General features: G+C 21.2%; 4 protein-coding genes across 4 annotated transcripts; 2 read left to right on the forward strand and 2 right to left on the reverse strand. All coding sequences in view use genetic code 6, as the record gives it.

Annotated features, from left to right (window-relative positions):
- Positions 1-3,384: 3,384 nt before the first annotated feature.
- Positions 3,385-6,791, forward strand: TTHERM_00532660 (cyclic nucleotide-binding domain protein; the record flags this gene model as incomplete). The annotated part of the gene is made up of 5 exons (XM_001024387.2): positions 3,385-3,408; positions 3,623-3,812; positions 3,906-4,468; positions 4,709-4,786; positions 4,998-6,791. 5 exons carry the CDS (start codon positions 3,385-3,387, stop codon positions 6,789-6,791), a joined length of 2,649 nt encoding a protein of 882 aa, XP_001024387.2.
- A 736-nt stretch (positions 6,792-7,527) lies between these two features.
- TTHERM_00532670 (glycogen synthase kinase-3) lies at positions 7,528-9,400 on the reverse strand (the record flags this gene model as incomplete). The annotated part of the gene is made up of 8 exons (XM_001024388.2): positions 7,528-7,634; positions 7,691-7,943; positions 8,012-8,192; positions 8,260-8,555; positions 8,660-8,815; positions 9,024-9,092; positions 9,150-9,275; positions 9,386-9,400. The coding sequence occupies 8 exons, from the start codon at positions 9,398-9,400 to the stop codon at positions 7,528-7,530; spliced, it is 1,203 nt and encodes a 400-aa protein (XP_001024388.2).
- A 1,342-nt stretch (positions 9,401-10,742) lies between these two features.
- Positions 10,743-12,901, reverse strand: TTHERM_00532680 (glycogen synthase kinase-3; the record flags this gene model as incomplete). Its single annotated transcript, XM_001024389.3, has 8 exons — positions 10,743-10,831; positions 10,896-11,148; positions 11,262-11,442; positions 11,498-11,793; positions 12,116-12,268; positions 12,374-12,457; positions 12,554-12,688; positions 12,881-12,901. The coding sequence occupies 8 exons, from the start codon at positions 12,899-12,901 to the stop codon at positions 10,743-10,745; spliced, it is 1,212 nt and encodes a 403-aa protein (XP_001024389.2).
- Positions 12,902-14,467: 1,566 nt separating this feature from the next.
- On the forward strand, positions 14,468-17,089 carry TTHERM_00532690 (transmembrane protein, putative; the record flags this gene model as incomplete). Its single annotated transcript, XM_001024390.2, has 1 exon — positions 14,468-17,089. The coding sequence occupies one exon, from the start codon at positions 14,468-14,470 to the stop codon at positions 17,087-17,089; it is 2,622 nt and encodes an 873-aa protein (XP_001024390.2).
- Positions 17,090-17,402: the final 313 nt, after the last annotated feature.

Here is a 17,402-nt window from a genome sequence, read left to right on the forward strand (position 1 = left end):
AAAATATTATGCTTCTTTCAAAGATTCATTATAATCGATAATAATGATTCATGAAGATTATAGCCATAATTTTTAATTCATTAGTTTTTAACCATTAAGCACATAAACTAAAGGAAATGATAATATTTAGGAAGTATTTTCACAAAAAATTTTTGTATACTTCAAAATCAAAATTAAGCATCCTTTAAAAATCATGAGAAAAGGACTAAAATTAGAATTCAAGTTTTTACTTTTTAGAAATTGAGTTATGATGAATTTAGAATTGTAATTGTAAGATAATATTCATCTTTTTATTTAATTTGCTTACAAAATAAGAAAAATATATGCTTGAATCAGTTTAGAAACAATTAGTAAAAAATAATCTGTGATTAAATAGACAAAATACTCAAAGTTAAATTAATAAATTTGTAATTCAAACAATGATTAAGCAATCAAAACATTTTTGACTTTCGAATTCTGCTCTATTCTATTTGACCATTTTAATCTTTCAATTCTTTTTTTCAAATAAAAATATTACAATTCAATATTCCTCCAAAAAGCTGGTTGATGCTTCAGGTTTAATTTAATATTTAAAATGTTTCTCTATGTAATATTATCATATTATTTATTTAAATTAGGAACTTACTAGCTCATATTCACAGAATCATGCAAAACATCTATAAATTAGATAAAATAACTAAAAAATTAGATTGATTGAAAGAATCAATTTAATATTAATTATTATGACTAAAACTTCAATAGATAGTTGAGGGAATCTATTATTTACTAATTGACAAATTTTTTCAAAAAATTATGATAAGATACTTAGTCATAACCATATAAAAAGTTGATATTTCATACATGATGTTTTAAATAATTTAAGTAATTGAAAAAAAATATCTTCATTGAATTACTAAAATTTTTAATAAATGGAACAGAGAGAGTAATGATATAATCCTTACAATTTCTTTTTTATAGAAGTCTTTAAAGTTATAAAATTAAAAATTATAGGAGTAAAAAAATAAATGTTTTCATTTTTTTGATAGCGCAGTATTATAAATAGTTGCTATAAATATAATTTGTTTAATTAAATTATCCAAAATTTTTAAATGGATAATAAATGTTTTTTAGGCTTAGAAAAATAAGTCATATAAATAATCAGAGAAAGCTTTAATTTACTTAGCTGCATCTATTAAATGTTAAATATAACCTATAACAATTCTTTTTTACTAGAGTTTCAGGATTGTTACTTACTTACTTATATATTTTTAAAATAAAAGTTTCTGGAAGAAAAATAACTTAATAGAAAATTGAGTAAAACATAAATTAATGTGATTAAAAAAATTTAAATGGTTAATAAATTTTACACTTAAATTTACAGAGTTATCAATGAATGGCACCAATTTAAGATTGTTAGTAAATTAAAAAATAGATGTTTTTTTATTAAGCAACTTAATTAATTTACCTCATAGAATTTAGCAACAAATAACTTATACTTTCAAAAATTGTGTGACTAATAATTTAAATTACACTAACGAACGTAATAAAAAAGCATAAACAAATGCTAAAATTTCTTACTTCTTTTGCTTAACTATAAATTCAGTGAAAGGTGTTAAATTAATTACTAATACTTAAATAATTTGATAGAACTAAATAATTTTGCAAATATAATTAATTATGTAGATTACTCTTACACAGTATTTAACATTTTTTTGTATTTTTGACATGAAATTACATAGATTACATTTTGCTAATAAATAATCAATTTTTACAAACATTTTTGATTAAATTCATATTTATGATATATTAATTATACTTCCACCATCACAGATCTATAAGATTTTTCACCTAAATTTATTTAAATTTAGGTATGATGTGAATTACTACAAATAAGCTTATTGAGTTCAAATAATTATTTTAATTCACTTCAAATTCCATAAATAAAAATTGTTTTGATTGATTAGGTTTTTTATATCTAAAATATAAATAGTTCTAATAAGAGCTGTAAATTAATAGAAGTAATATTTTGTTCTTATAATATATCATTTATTTCTTTAATAGTTAGTTATTAGATATAATATTAACTTAGCAAAGCATCTTATTAGGTTTTTATCAAAAATCTATCTTAGATTACATTATTTAATATTCTGCTTGTCAATTTTTTTAAAAAAAAAGACTGCACTACCCTCTTATCTGATTGCTTACCACTTAAAGTAAGTAAGAAATAAATGAGCAGAATTTTTTTTTTTAAGAAAGATAATTTAATCATCATAAATTATTTAATTTCAAATAAATAAGAATAAAAATAGCCTTTGTTGCTTGTTAAATAATTTTGTTTAATTTTTTAAGAAAAAGTTCTTAATCTTATTAAAATTTTACATATCTATTCTCCAATTAACATTTAAACACATTATTTTCTTAGAAATAAAAAAGTATTCAAATAACTTGAAATAATTTTTAAAAATAGCTTTTGATATTATTTAAATTTTATATTTTTAACAAAAATAAACAAAATAAAGAGTTTTAATATTAATTTTAATCAGAACTTTAAAAAAATTACTCAAAAATAGAAAATATTCCTTTTTATTCAGTGAAAAATAAAAATAAAATTTACCTACTTTTATTTTTTTATTTGATTCAAATATTTATGTTTTGTTTTTTTTCTTTATATTGCCACATTATTAAATTTTTAGTAAAAATGAGTAGTTTAGAAATATTTTTATTAATTTATTTAAGATTTAAATATTTATTTTTATTCAAAAAAATTATTTAAAAAAGTTTATTTTCTTAAATTTAAATCAATAAAAGTAATTCTAATTTGTTTATTATTTTTACTCTTTAATATAATTTTTAATATCTTTTTTATTGAAAAAAATTTGATTTAAAAATTTTGTAATATTAAAATAATCGTTTAAATTTTTATAAATATGAAAAAAAGAAATATCTTTTTTCTTCAAAATTTTAATGATAAATCATTAAATCCACTAATATTATTATATTTACTTAGAAAGTATATTTGCAATTTTGTGTTATTTTGATCTGAATTGTGATTAATTATTTTAAATATATTTTATTTTATTTAATAAGTGAAGTATTTTTTTTAATTAAATTAAAGGTATTTATGGTTGCCAAAGTATTTTTAAAATCATGGTTTAAGGTTTTACAAAAATAATATTAAATATTTATTTATTTGAAAATGATATTGTCTTTATATATCAGCGAATTATATACTAAAATTAGTTTTATTAAATAAACAATGACACTAAGACAAATTAAATAGACTGTATTTAATAAAAAAATTGAATGGTATTTGAGTTGACTCGCTTATTCTGAATATATATTTCATGGTGTTAATAAATTATAATAAATTAAATTTGGCATTAAAGTAAAAAAAAATTAGAAATTATGAGTCAATCAGTTCAATTTAAGGTAATTATTAGTAATTATAAGTATATCTTTTCAATTTTCAGATCAATATACTGAAAAACTTGTTTTTTACGCAATTTTTAACTTAAATATTTTCATTTATGTTTTATATTTTAAATAGTATTTTATTTTTGATATTTTATAATCTCTCTACCCTAACACAGATAGAACTGAAATCATACAAATATATAAAAGTAATACATATTTTTATTGATAGGATTTACTTGCTTCTCTAAGAAAGAGTCCTAATTAGAGATCATTAGAAGATGTGCTTATTATTAAAAACTATTTAATGACCATATAGTTTTTGAAAGATTCTTTTAAAGGATAAGAACAGAGTTTTGAATAATTGTCAAAAATGTTTCGTTTGGAAATTTTTGATGAGGACTAAACTATCTTTCACATTGGTAATTAGCTCTTTGAAAATTTCCTACAATATATTTCATTTTATTTCTGATGAATTTGTTGGAGAATTTACAAAAAATAAAAATGAAAAATAGACTCAAAAGGGGATAAGTATTATTTGATTCTCTAAGGATAAGTAGGAATTTACATAAGACCTCCAAAACAAATTTCCAAAGGTGAAACTAAACTAAAACTTTCAAAAAAGAAAGATGATCAAACTCAAGATAATAAATTAGATAAAAATAAAGATAGTCGCAAAGATGTTGATGAAAAAGAAGAAAGTTTATAATTTAAAAAAAATAATCATCTTGATTCATTGATAATGGTCAAACAGCTTTAAGAAGGATAAACGTTTGGTGAGATGGCTTTGATTTATAATTAGCCCAGATTGGCTACTATACATACCTTTTAAGAAACTATACTAGCAGTTTTAACAAAACGTGATTTTAGACTAATAATGAAGAAAGCAGAAATGAGATAAATTAAAGGAGAATTGAAGTTTTTGAAATAAGTTTATCTTTTTCAATCTTGGAGTTATGAAAATCTTAGAGACATATATTTAAATAGCGAATAAGTACAATTATAGATTGGTTAAAATGTTTTTAAGGAAGATGATCCTGCTGACTCCATCTACATTATCAAAAGAGGCTCCTTTTTAGTAAAGATTTATTTAAAATAGATTATTAATTATTGGTATTTGATTAATCAATCAGTAATTTCCTTAAAAAAATACCATCAAAAATATATAGTATTCTTTCTTTTTTTCCTTCCTTCATTCGTTCCTTCGTTATTCTTGTTACAAATTGTATCTTCTAATATTAATCCTAATTTGCTTGATATCTTGCACATTATTTTTAATAATAAAGGATACTATAAACTAATATATTTTATTTAAAAGCTGAGTAAATAGGTATAGCTAGCTAATACTCAATCAAACGTAGATGGCTTGATAAAAAACTAAAACTTAATAGGAAAAGTAATTACCTTAATTTACTTTCTTTTAAATTGTTAAAATAAAATTTATTAGATTGATTAAATAAGCTTAATTTTTTGATTTAGATATTTGCAAATAAAATATATTTTATTACCTACATTTTTTATTTAACTATTTTCTTAAAATGATAGCTTAGTTATTCAAATAATAATTTCTAAATTTATTTATTTTCATTATTAAAAAAATAAAATAGATTGGATAATTAGGAGAGTGTGATGTATTTGGAGAAGAAGAGTTTGTTTCTTTGATCAATTTAATCTTCAAAGAAAATGATTATGATGAGAATTCTTATTTCGACTAACAAAACCAATAATTGGAGTAGTTTATTTTTGAAAATTAAAAAACAAATCGGTTTTCAACAGTGACTTGTGACAGTAGGGAAGGAGGAACTCTTATCAGAATTAAAATAAATGATTATTTACTTCGTATTCTTAATTATTCTGAAACAAGAAAAATTGCACTCAATTCAATAAAGCAGAAAATTGCACTTCATTCTTAAGTGCATGAAAGAAACTGTGAAACTTTTGTTTTTTACCAGAAATATCTAATTAGAGGAGATCCATAGTTTTTTAAAAATCCTCTGAGTTCAATGGTTTGTCAAAATGCAATATATTCAAATAATGCTACAATTGATTAACCTAATTACTAAGGTATTAATTCAGAAAGAAAAAAAGGAATAAGCCCCATTGAGAGTCCAATTTTCTCAGAATCAGTTACAATAACAAAAGATTTAAAATAAAATAATAAAAAAAATTAATCAAGCTAGGAAAGAAATTAAAATGGGAGAGTTAGCTCAAGGGCAAACAATAAATACTCAAATTAAGTCAAATCAAATGAAAATTTAGATAATCTCACAATCCAAGCATCTAACTAAGTTAAAAATAGTTCCCAAAAATAAAAACTTAAAAAATATAAATTCTAATTTATATCTGAATAGTGTGATGATAGCATTTTTACTGAAAAAATACCAGAAAATTTAAAATAAATTCATAAAGAAAGGTAAAAATAAAAGTACGAAGCTATGTAAATATACAAATACGAATAGACAAATTATTAAAAAGTATAGTTAAATCATTTTAAAAATAAATACAATTAAAATGAAATCCCTTATTACAAATAAAATGCATATTCCAAAAGCATAGAACCAATTATATCAAATAAAATAGCAAAATTAGGATATAAAGTCATCAAATTAAAGGATTAAGAAATAGAAAATTAAAATGGAGAGTATTATTCAATTGAAGATCACTTTTCTAATCAGTAGACTTAAAGGAATGAAATAAGCAATTTGATGTAAATAACTAGTTGTGGAGATAATTGGATAAATAGCAGTTCTATTGACTAAAAAATAAATTTAAACTCTCATTAAATGTAAAAGACCAAGAATAAATTTCCTATGAGTAAATAAAATACTGGTAAAAGTAAAATTGAAGGTATTCCATAAATAAGGGAGTACTAAAAAATACGTCTAAGGCCTTTAATAATAGATAATCAAATTAATTCAACTTGTAAAAATTTAAGTAATAAAAACTCTTTTGATTTTAATAATTTTTATAATGGGAAGCTTGATCAAGGATAAAATTAATCACTAACAGACAGTATTTACAATAATATTTCCTTGCAAATTACTCCAAAAAAGCAACATTTTAAATCAAATAATTAATCATTAGACCATAAGTAACATTTAAATAAGTCTTATGATATTTATCATCCAGTCAATCTTTCTAAAGAAAGAAATCAAAATAATTCAAGAGATTGGAAAAGCAGATAACAATATGTTAATTCTCTTTTGAACGAATTTTAGTCCAAATCTATTTCATTTAATAAAATAAAATTATTAAACTGTCAATAAATAGCTCCAGTAGTTAAGTTATAAGGATAGAATTCTCCTTAAGACCATTAAAAACCTTTAAATAATAAAATTCAACCTTAAAGTAAAAGAAGAGAAAATCTTTTTTAGTTGAAATGCATTACTGACTCTATTTGATAAAGAGAAAAACTTCTTTATATTATTAATTTAAATTACTTAAAAAATATATTTTTCAATTTGTTTAACAATTTAATATTCTTATCATTCTCTTCTTTGTTAAAAACTATTTATCAATAAATAAATGTTAAAAAACTCTTATTAAAAATAATCAACTTGATTAAACAAAGAAATTAAAACACATTTAAAAAAGTTTTTTTTCATTAATTTATAAATAGAAAAATATTAAAAATAAACCACTTTTTAACAAAATACATAACTTACTCATTTTGATTAAAGGATTTAATTATTAATGCTAATTTATTAATTTAATGTGTTTATTGCACACACCATAAACTATTTGTTGATAAAAAATTTAAATTTAAAAATTTTCCTTATTTCAATAATTTCAAAAAGAATTAATTATGTAAACTATTTAGATAATTAGTAAGTAAGTATGTTACTACACTCATTCCAATAAATTAAATTAAAGAATTTGTTTATTTAATTCGCTTTATAGTTATTTAACTTTTAAATTTTTGAAATGATTAATTATTACATTAGAATATATTTATTTTTTTATATAAGCTACAAATGTTTCAATAATTTAAGGTCAATAAAATATTATAATATTATAATTATTAATTTAATAAATATTTTTTTATTTTTAGTATTTTTATTCAAATTTTTGAATATCTTTTAGTAAACATTTTAATTCCACAAAATCAAATTCATTTTAATTTCAATTCAGCTTAAATCAGTTTGAATCATCTGAACTTCTATTATCTACTCCAGCACACATTTATGAATACCAATCAGGTATCAATTTATTTATAAGCTCATCAGGATAGCCATTTACTTCAACTAATTTAAATAAAATTTAAATAATTACTATAAAAGAAAAAAATAGAAGTAGGTACTTTATGTAAAGTTAAATAATTCTGGAAGCTTTTAGCCATTTATTCTACATAATGGATTCCTTAATTCATCGAAAAAGGGATGAGCTAAAGCTTCCAAGGGCTTTAAACGAAGCTAAGGACTGTATACAAGCACTTTTGAAATGAGATCTATAGCTAGAGGATCTACTTTACAATTTTTGAAGACCTTAGACCAAGGGGTAGGTTTAATTTTAGGCATCTGAGTAGGTTGATGGTCTGGATTCATATGCTAAATCTTAATTTTTAAAATTAATATTAATTATATTTTTGATTGAAGTTTTTGAAAACTTTTAAAATACTTACTTATTAAAGTGTAGGAGTGCCTAGTATTTTGATAATTTCTATTAGTTGATCCACACTAGACTCTCCTGCAAAAATAGGATCACCTAATACCATTTCTGCTATTACACATCCTACGGACCATACATCTATTGAATTTGTATACTATGTAGCCATGAACATTAATTCTGGGGCTCTATAGTACCTGGTTCATTTTTAAAAAAGATAAATTAAAAAATTTCAAGCTAAATTTTTTTTTTTTTTGATTTTACCTGCTGCAAATGTAAGATATATTTGTTTCAGATGGGTTTAATTTTTTTGCTGATCCGAAATCGCACATTTTTAAAGCATGATTTCTAGGATCTACCAATACATTAGTTGGCTTTATATCTCTGTGACATATTCCTAAACCCTAAATATAAGCTAAAGATCTCATTAATTAGTATGAATAAAGCTTAAGTAATATATTAGGGAAGTTTCCTTTGCTTTTTTTAGCAAAATATTTAATCATTCTATAAAGAGTTTCAGGAATGTAGTCCATAATAATATTTAGATAAACATCTTCTTACTATAAAAAGTTGAAATTAATTTTATGAGCAAAAAAACTCAAAAAAATAATTATTTAAAGAATGAATTTAAAATTGAATCTGCAAAATTAGAAAAAATATTTACCTTGTCATCTGCATATATATAAAAATAATTTCTCAAACTAATAACATTTGGGTGATTGCCTATTTCTTTCATTATCTATAATTCTCTATTTTTATATCTCCTGTCTTAAAAAACTTTTTTTATTGCCACAGTCTCTCCTGTTTCGTTTATTGTTGCCTATAGTGATAAAATATAAGTATTGCTAAGGATTATTTTCAAAAATTTCAAATTAGTAGCAGCATTTTGTTCATTCATTTTTCACTTTTAAAAATTGAAGTTAGTAATATTTGCTAATAGATGCATGATACTTGTAAAATTTTGAAGAAAGTAAATCCAAATAATTTATTTTTAAAATAATTGTGTTGAAAAAATTAAATTATTTTACGAAATAAACTACCCCAAATGTACCATTTCCAACTATATTATCACCTTAAATGCTGTATGTATATTCTTTCTATTATTAAGTAAATTATATTTCATATATTCTTTTTAAAATTTATAGCTTTTATACTTTAGGATCTTATTTTTTATCAGATTCCTTCATAGAACCTACAGTGTGCATTCTAGATCCATTACCTCCCATTCCTTAAATGGTAGGTAGGACTTCTTACTCCTAGGTTGGTAACCTTTAATTAGCCTTTTATTTATATTTTAATTAGATTTTTGAAATAAAATCTTTTAATTGCAGCTATTAATAATAATAATGCTGAAAAGAACTCAATAATTTTAAAGTGCTAATGTACATACATTATTTCTATTCATTGTTAAATCTTGTAGTTTATATCTTTTTTTATAATGGAACAGAGTTTTTATTTAAAACTTAACCTTTAGCTAGTTACGCTAAGTAAGAATGAACTCTTTTTAAATTTTGAAAGAATTGTTTGTTTGCAAAAAAATAAAAAATATTATTTTTAATTATTATTTTTGAATGGATATATTAAAACATAAATTTTTTACCAATTTAATGTATAATAAAAACAAGATGATTCATTAAATTAATAATTTTTATGACCACATAATTATAAAAATAAATGCTTTCTTTTCAACTAGAGACCAGAATAAAATAAAAAAATATACTGGAGTATAATATAATTCTAAGATTTTCATTCACTTAATTATAATTTGAGTAAATCAGAAAAAAAATTGATAAATTTATATGATCTTTATCACTTTTTTCTATGGTATTTTAATACATTAAGATAATAAAATAATATTTAATGGTAAAATTTAAATTAGTATGTAAATTCTAAATAAATATATAAAATTAATAGGTCTCTCACGTAATAATCAATTTGAGATTTTGTAAATACTTTTGTTTGCAAAAAATCTGTAAGCATATTTTTTTAAATTAATAAATGAACATATTTTTATTTTATTCTAAATAAATAAATTGAAAAAAAAGAAGCTTGATTAATTTATAAGAATGTATGTATGAAGGTAAATTTTAGTTAGAAATAGGAGACAAAAATTCAATATAAATACACAAATTTACAAGAATATATTGAATTTTGTTATAAAAGTAAATATAAAATATTTATTAGTGGTATAATTTTATTGTAATAAAATACCAACCATGAAATAATTAATTACCCATGGTAATAAAGAAATGAGTGAGTGAGTGAGTTGTTTTTAACTCAAATAATATAATTAATTAGTTAACTTGAATATTTGATTTTACTCATGGCTGGTTATTTTGTTGATAAATACTATATGATAAACGCTATAATTTACTTTGTTTATTTGAAATCAAATTAGTAATTTGAAAGAGAAAAATCTATTTTGAATTTGCATTTCTATTTTTTAATATCAAGACATTTATTTATTTATTTATTTATTTAACAGCTAGCTCTCCTATTTGTTTCTTTGTTTGTTTTTGTTTGTTTTGTTTATTTGCTAAATTAGTATATTATTATTATTTTTATAATATGTTTATATATTTTTGTTGGATGTTTATTCTTGAATTTTATTATTTGGTTTTTATTTATTAATGAGAGCAATTTATTCAATGATTCTCATCAGTAAAAATATAGAAAAATTTATTTTTAATAGCATACAGAGAAAGGTAACTAATAGATTGAATCATAAAAAATTGCTTTCAAAGTTATCAGTATTGATTTTATGCTTCAGTAAGCTGTTAGACATACCAGTCAGGAATAAGCCTTTATAGCAATTCCTCATTTGGGCCTATTTCAGCTATTTTTTGTTAAAATATTTTAATCTATTTAGCATAATAAAAAAAAATAATTTATTAATTTACCTTCTGTGAAGTTAAACAGATTATCGAGTGGTTTTCCATTGATCCTGCATTTGGGATTTCTTAATTCCTCAAAGAAAGGATGTAATAATGCTTCTAAGGGTTTTAAACGTTTTTCTGGGTTATAAACTAAGATCTTAGATATCAAATCAATAGCAAGGGGATCAATTCTACAATTTTAGAAAACTTTAGTCCAAGGAGTAGGCTTAATATTAGGCATTTTAGTACCTTGGTGATCAGGATTCATTGCAAATATCTAGATTTTACATTATTAAATAAAAAAAATTATTAAATGAGTAAATAAGTAAATAAGTTAGAATGCAATTCGGTGTATGTATATTTTGAAAAATAATTAGGTTAATTAATTACTTGTTATTAAGTTGGTGTACCTAACACTTTTATTATTTCAATGAGCTAATCAACACTAGATTCTCCTATGAATATGGGCTATCCTAATACCATTTCAGCTATCACACATCCTACTGACCAGACATCAATAGCATGAGTGTATTGAGTTGCTTAAAACATTAACTCTGGAGCTCTATAGCACCTATTCAAATAATAACGTATTTAATATTTTTTATTTAAGTTTTTAAATTAAATACCTGCTACAAATGTAGGAAATGTTGGATTCACCTGGGACAAGTTTTTTTGCAGAACCAAAATCGCACATTTTAAGATTGTGATTTCTTGGATCAACTAATATATTTTGAGGTTTTATATCTCTATGACAAATGTTAATTCCATGAATATAGGCAAGAGATCTAAGCATTTAGTAAGAATAGTATTTAAGTAATATATTAGGGAAATTTCCTTTGTGTTTTTTGCTGTAATATTTAATCATTTTGTAGAGGGTCTCTGGAACAAAGTCCATTACCAAATGCAAATAAACATCATCAGTCTTTTAAATAATAATTAATTTGATTAACATTATAGATGAGTGTGAATGATAATAATAATAAATGAATTTTAAAAGTTATCAATTAATCTCGTTTTGAGAATTTAGTATGGCAGTTTAAAATTTAATCAAATAATAAAATTAAAAGCTATTTGTTAATATTCATTTTATGCAATTTAATCTCCTTAAATTATTAACAATTTTAAAAGAATATCAACTAAATTGTAATTTCTCTCTTTGATTTTTATTTTTAGAGGTAATTTTAATAAAAATTTAAAATAACATTTATTGAAATCAAATTTTATTCATTTATTTATTTATTTACACTATTTCCATAAGAGTAATAATGATTTCTTAGTTTGATAACGTTAGGGTGGTTACCGATTTCTTTCATCATTTGCAATTCTCTATTTTTGTACCTTTTGTCTTGGAAAACTTTTTTGATAGCAACAACTTCTCCTGTTTCTTTAGTGGTTGCCTTTTTAAAATTTATATCGTTAGTTTAATAACAGCATAAAAATAAGTCTTAATCTATTTTTTTTCAACTGAAAGTATCAAAAATAGATTGCAAAAAAAAGTTTACTTAATACACAACTCCAAATGTACCACTTCCAACTACTTTATCTTCATCTCCAACAATGGTATAAGTATAGTTGCCAGCTTACTACTTTTCATTATAAAAATATGTCATTTAAATCTAAAAATACGTAATATATTCCTTAATCGTTCTCAACGATAAAACAATAAACTTTAAAATGTATACCTTTTATTACTACTTCTTTTGGTATTCATTTTCTTTCATAGATCCAACTGTATGGACTCTGGAACCTATTCCTTCATCAGCCTATGTTGGAAGTACTTCCTTATCATAATTTTGAGTAGGAATCCTCATATTCATCTTTATTTTAGAAAGAATATTTTCAAAATATTAAAAAGGAAACTTGCTAATTATTCAAAGCTGCTTGCAATAAAATTATTGTTTAGAAATAGCTTATAGAAAATATTAAAAAATAAATATTTATTCAAAAAAATTATTTTCATTCTGTTTCTATTTTAAAAAATGATATAATCCAATTTTTTTATTTCTTACATAATTTTTATTCACCTTCATTCTCTGAAAAGACTAGGAGTTTTTTTTTGCCTTTCTTTCAATTATTACTTTACTTTACGCTTTGTTTGTTTAATATGTTTTGGTTTTACTCTATTAAAAATTTCAATTTAGAAGTACAAACTTTATTTTCTTTTTTCTTCTTATTTATTTTTAGAATTTAATTTATATATGAATTTAGATGATAGCTAATCATTCTTATCCTTCATTATTGAATTTCTTTCTGCTAAATTATTGAAAAAGTTATTAAAATTAAGTCAACTCATCTAATTAAAAATATAATTTCCATTTGTATTTCTATACCATTAATCGCTTGCCTGCCTAAAACTCTTATGCCAAGAAATTTTTCTTTTATATAATAATAAATTAACATAATAAATATATTTTCATCTCATTTTTTCATAGTTTTTCAGTATTTTTATTATTTTTAAAAGCTCTAATCCATAATTCGTTAAAAAACTATTAACGACTATCTTATATTAAAGACTCATTTACATAAATAATTACCAATTTAAATAAATATTTTAAGCACCTAAATATTTAAAAATTAAATTATTCTTATTATAGATCATTAAACCATGATATATAAATTTAAAAAATCATAATTAATACAAATTTTTTTTAATTTGCTTTAATAACCTGATAATTTTGAAATAATGTTACTTCATTTATATAACTTTTTATATATTTTGTGTTAAATAAATTAAACATTTTCTATTTATTATTTATGTAAAAAAATTATCTTATTTTTTGAAATTTTAAAGTAAAAAAAAATATATATATATAATTTTAAAAATAAATAATTCGATTAATAGAATATTTATTGAGGTAGATGTTTAAATTGAATTGTTACTATTCAAAGTAATAAATAAATTAATAAAAAAATGAGATTTATTTATCAAAAATAGTGTTTCAGAATTATTATTTTAAATTTTATTTAATTTGCAAAAATAATATTTAACTTAAACTAAAAATAATAAATTAAAATTGTAAAAAGGATTCATAAGATATTGATATTTTTTAGTTACCATAATTAATATATGATATATCATCAATTAATTAATACATTATTAGCAATTTTAATTTTTTTAAATAATTGTTTTATTTGTATAACTTAATTTAGTTAAGTTACCACAAATTAATAATATGATATTTCATAAATATTTTAATAATTTTATTAGAATTTTATTTACTTCATTCTTAATATTATTTACTGATTATTTCATTTGGAAGGAAATACATAATATAATAAATTTTTATAAATATCTAAATTATTTTAAAGCCACCATAAATAAGTATATGATATATCTTCAATTAATTAATAAATTATTTGTAATTTTATTTTTCTCTTTCTGAATAATTATTTTAATTGAAAATAGTTAATTTTGTAATATTTTTATAAGTATTTATTAGATATAGAAATTAATTTGTAAAAAAATGATATAAATATATTATTTCTCATAAATTATAGTTTATTACCAATTTTAGGTGGATTTATCACTAAGCTTAATTTTGTCTTTATTAAATAAAATTGATTTAAATAAATATATAAATTAAATATTTTTAAGTATGAATTAGAGAAGCATTTTTAAAATTAAATTTTTATTAATATTTTTTATCATTCTATACATTATAGAAGAATGTTATGGAATTATTAGCGATATAAATATAGAAGGATACTAGATTCCTTTTTGTATCTAATACCTTAATGCTGCTACTCTAAGTGATAGAGATAATCCAAATAGTATTACTTTGTGCTTAAAATGTTAAAAAATGAGAGTCCTATCAAGTGATTATAAGACATGCTTAAATGTAAGAGAAGAGATAGTAAATTTGAAACTGCTAAATTGCAAAAGATTGGATTATTTAGGTTAATGTGCAGAAGCAATAGATGGAATTGAGATTATAGATGGTAAGTATTCATTTACGGATTAGAATTATTAAAATGATAGATGCGCAATTGCTTCTAAAAACTATGAAAGCTGCTTAATGCCAAGATTTGGATATGCTCTTGATATTAAAGAATAAAGGTTATATAAAGATCATTCAAAATATCCTACTTTCTGCTAGCTTTACGATTCATTTTTAGAAAAATGCATTAAATATTTTGACTATTTCCTACCTAGTGAAGCCTCAAATGGACTTTCTATTTACTTAAATAACTTTATCAATCCTCATCTAGTTGACTCTATTGTTTCTCATTCAAATAAAATAGTGTGTGTAGATAGTAACAAATATTTTTATAGCTTAAATGGATGTTTTAGTAAGAGTTTGTATATATCGACTGAAATTACTATTCACTATTGCAAAGAATTTTTAAATAATGGTATTTGCAAATAGTGTAAAGACAAATACGCTTTATAGAAAAATGGCCTTTCTTGCCAAAAGATTTTTATACCTAAGTGTGTTATGTATGATATAATAGAAGAAAAATCAGTTTGCATTTAATGTTAGCCTTTTTATAGAATTAAATATTTTGATTGTATACTAATGGAGAATTGTTAAATGCTTCATCCTCTTAATCCAAATATATGTATTGCATGCTAGTCTCCTTACTAGTTAAATAAATTGAAAAATATATGTGAACAGCCTTAACAATAAATAGTTACTGAGGCATTTTGCGAATTGTATTCTTCGAATGGTAAGTGTTTGCTATGTAAATAGAATCAATTTAACTATTTATTTTAAGGCTACTGTATTCCTAGATAAAAGTCTTAATTTTGTAAAAATCCAGATCCTAATAACGATTCTTGCTTAACACTAGAATGTATTAATGATACATATTATGCTTAAATAAATTCTGAAGATTTTTCCTTCAATTATGAGCAACCTGATATAAAAGAAATAGCTTTGAATAATTTAATCAAATATAGACTAGTAGCTTAAAAGTCATTCTCAATATTTTGTAATAAAAGAATTAATTATCCAATAACTAATTGCTAAATTTATCACCCTTTATATGAGTCTTGTTAAAAATGTGAAAATAACTTTTATATGAAGAGAACTAATTTTGATAATAGCAATCAATCTAATATTCAAGTAAATTCAAGCCAAATAGATGCAAATGATTTAGATTATTAAAGTACTAGTGATTTCAGTGTGTTCATTTGTTAGAAAGAGTTTAATTTTCATTAGGTGCAGATATAAAATTGTATGTAATATAGTTTAGATGGAATTTACTGCATTTAATGTTTGCCTGGATATTATGAAGCGAAAAAAAAATGTATTTAAGGTATTCCGAATTGTAAAATTCATGGAGGCTTTTAAAAATGTTTGGAATGTGAAGAAGGTTTTATCTTAATTACATATAAAAATGATAACGAAGTATTTTAAAAAAGATGTGAAAAAAATAAAAATATTAGACCAATTCAAAAAAATGATGGAAGCTTTTATTAGCAGGATGAACCATAAAATGCTATTAAATCTATAATTAATAAAATGAGTTTTTGCAAATTTATAAATTTAGGTTACATCATGTTTAAAAGTTATAAAATATGTTTAAATGATAGCTATCTCCCTGATTGTTAAGAAGGCTATTATGGTTAGTAAAATAAAATTATATGTGAGACTTGCAGAATGAGATTTATCCTCTACAATAATACTTGTTATAAAGATAAGCTATACTAACCTATCTATTCTTAAAGAAAGCTTCAGAAAATTACTAAAAAATGTATGTCTGTAATTAATTAATAGTCCTCAGGATGTGATACTAATATATAAGATTAAATAGTAATTAGTCAGCCATCGATTTATGGTGAAACTGATGAAAGCATAAAGTATAATATCACTTTATGCTAAATAAAAAACTGTTAAGTGTGTGAATATGATAGATGTTTAAAATGCAATTAATCATATAAACTATTAGATTAAAAAGTTTGCTAAAAAATTTGTGAGGATAATAGTAAAGATGAAGAATGTACAAAAGAAATAAAGTAAAGTGATGATGAAAATAAAATATTTGAGAAAGATTAAAATAATGATAACCTAAGTGCTAATAAAACAGATAACAAATAAAAAACTGAATTACAAAAACAGTAAGGTTTTTAACCTTATCGCAAAATTTTGAAAATCTTGTTAATAATTGCTGCTTGTATAACAGCAGTGATAATAATATTTTACTTGTATAGGTATGCAAGATAAAAAAAAATGTAAAATGATCAAAACAGTTAAAGCTATACTCTTTTTTAGTGAAATATTTCAATAAAAAACTTAAAAAAATCTTCTAATTAAATTAATATAATAAAAAGTTACTGTAGAAATTAAAATTAAATTACTTTTATATTTTAAAATTTATAAATTTTATTTATCACAAAAAATTCTCAAAAAATAAATATTAAATTAAAAAAAATAATTTAATTATTAAAGTAATATATTAAATCAAAAAGAAAATATTTAATACAAAATATAACTTTTTAATTCAAGAAAATAGCTATTTAATTTTGCAAAATGATTTATTTATTTATTTATGATTTTTATTTAATAAACAATAAATAATTTGTAAAAT

The sequence above is a fragment of the Tetrahymena thermophila genome, assembly GCF_000189635.1.
Source record: "Tetrahymena thermophila SB210 genomic scaffold scf_8254385, whole genome shotgun sequence".
Taxonomy (NCBI): domain Eukaryota; phylum Ciliophora; class Oligohymenophorea; order Hymenostomatida; family Tetrahymenidae; genus Tetrahymena; species Tetrahymena thermophila.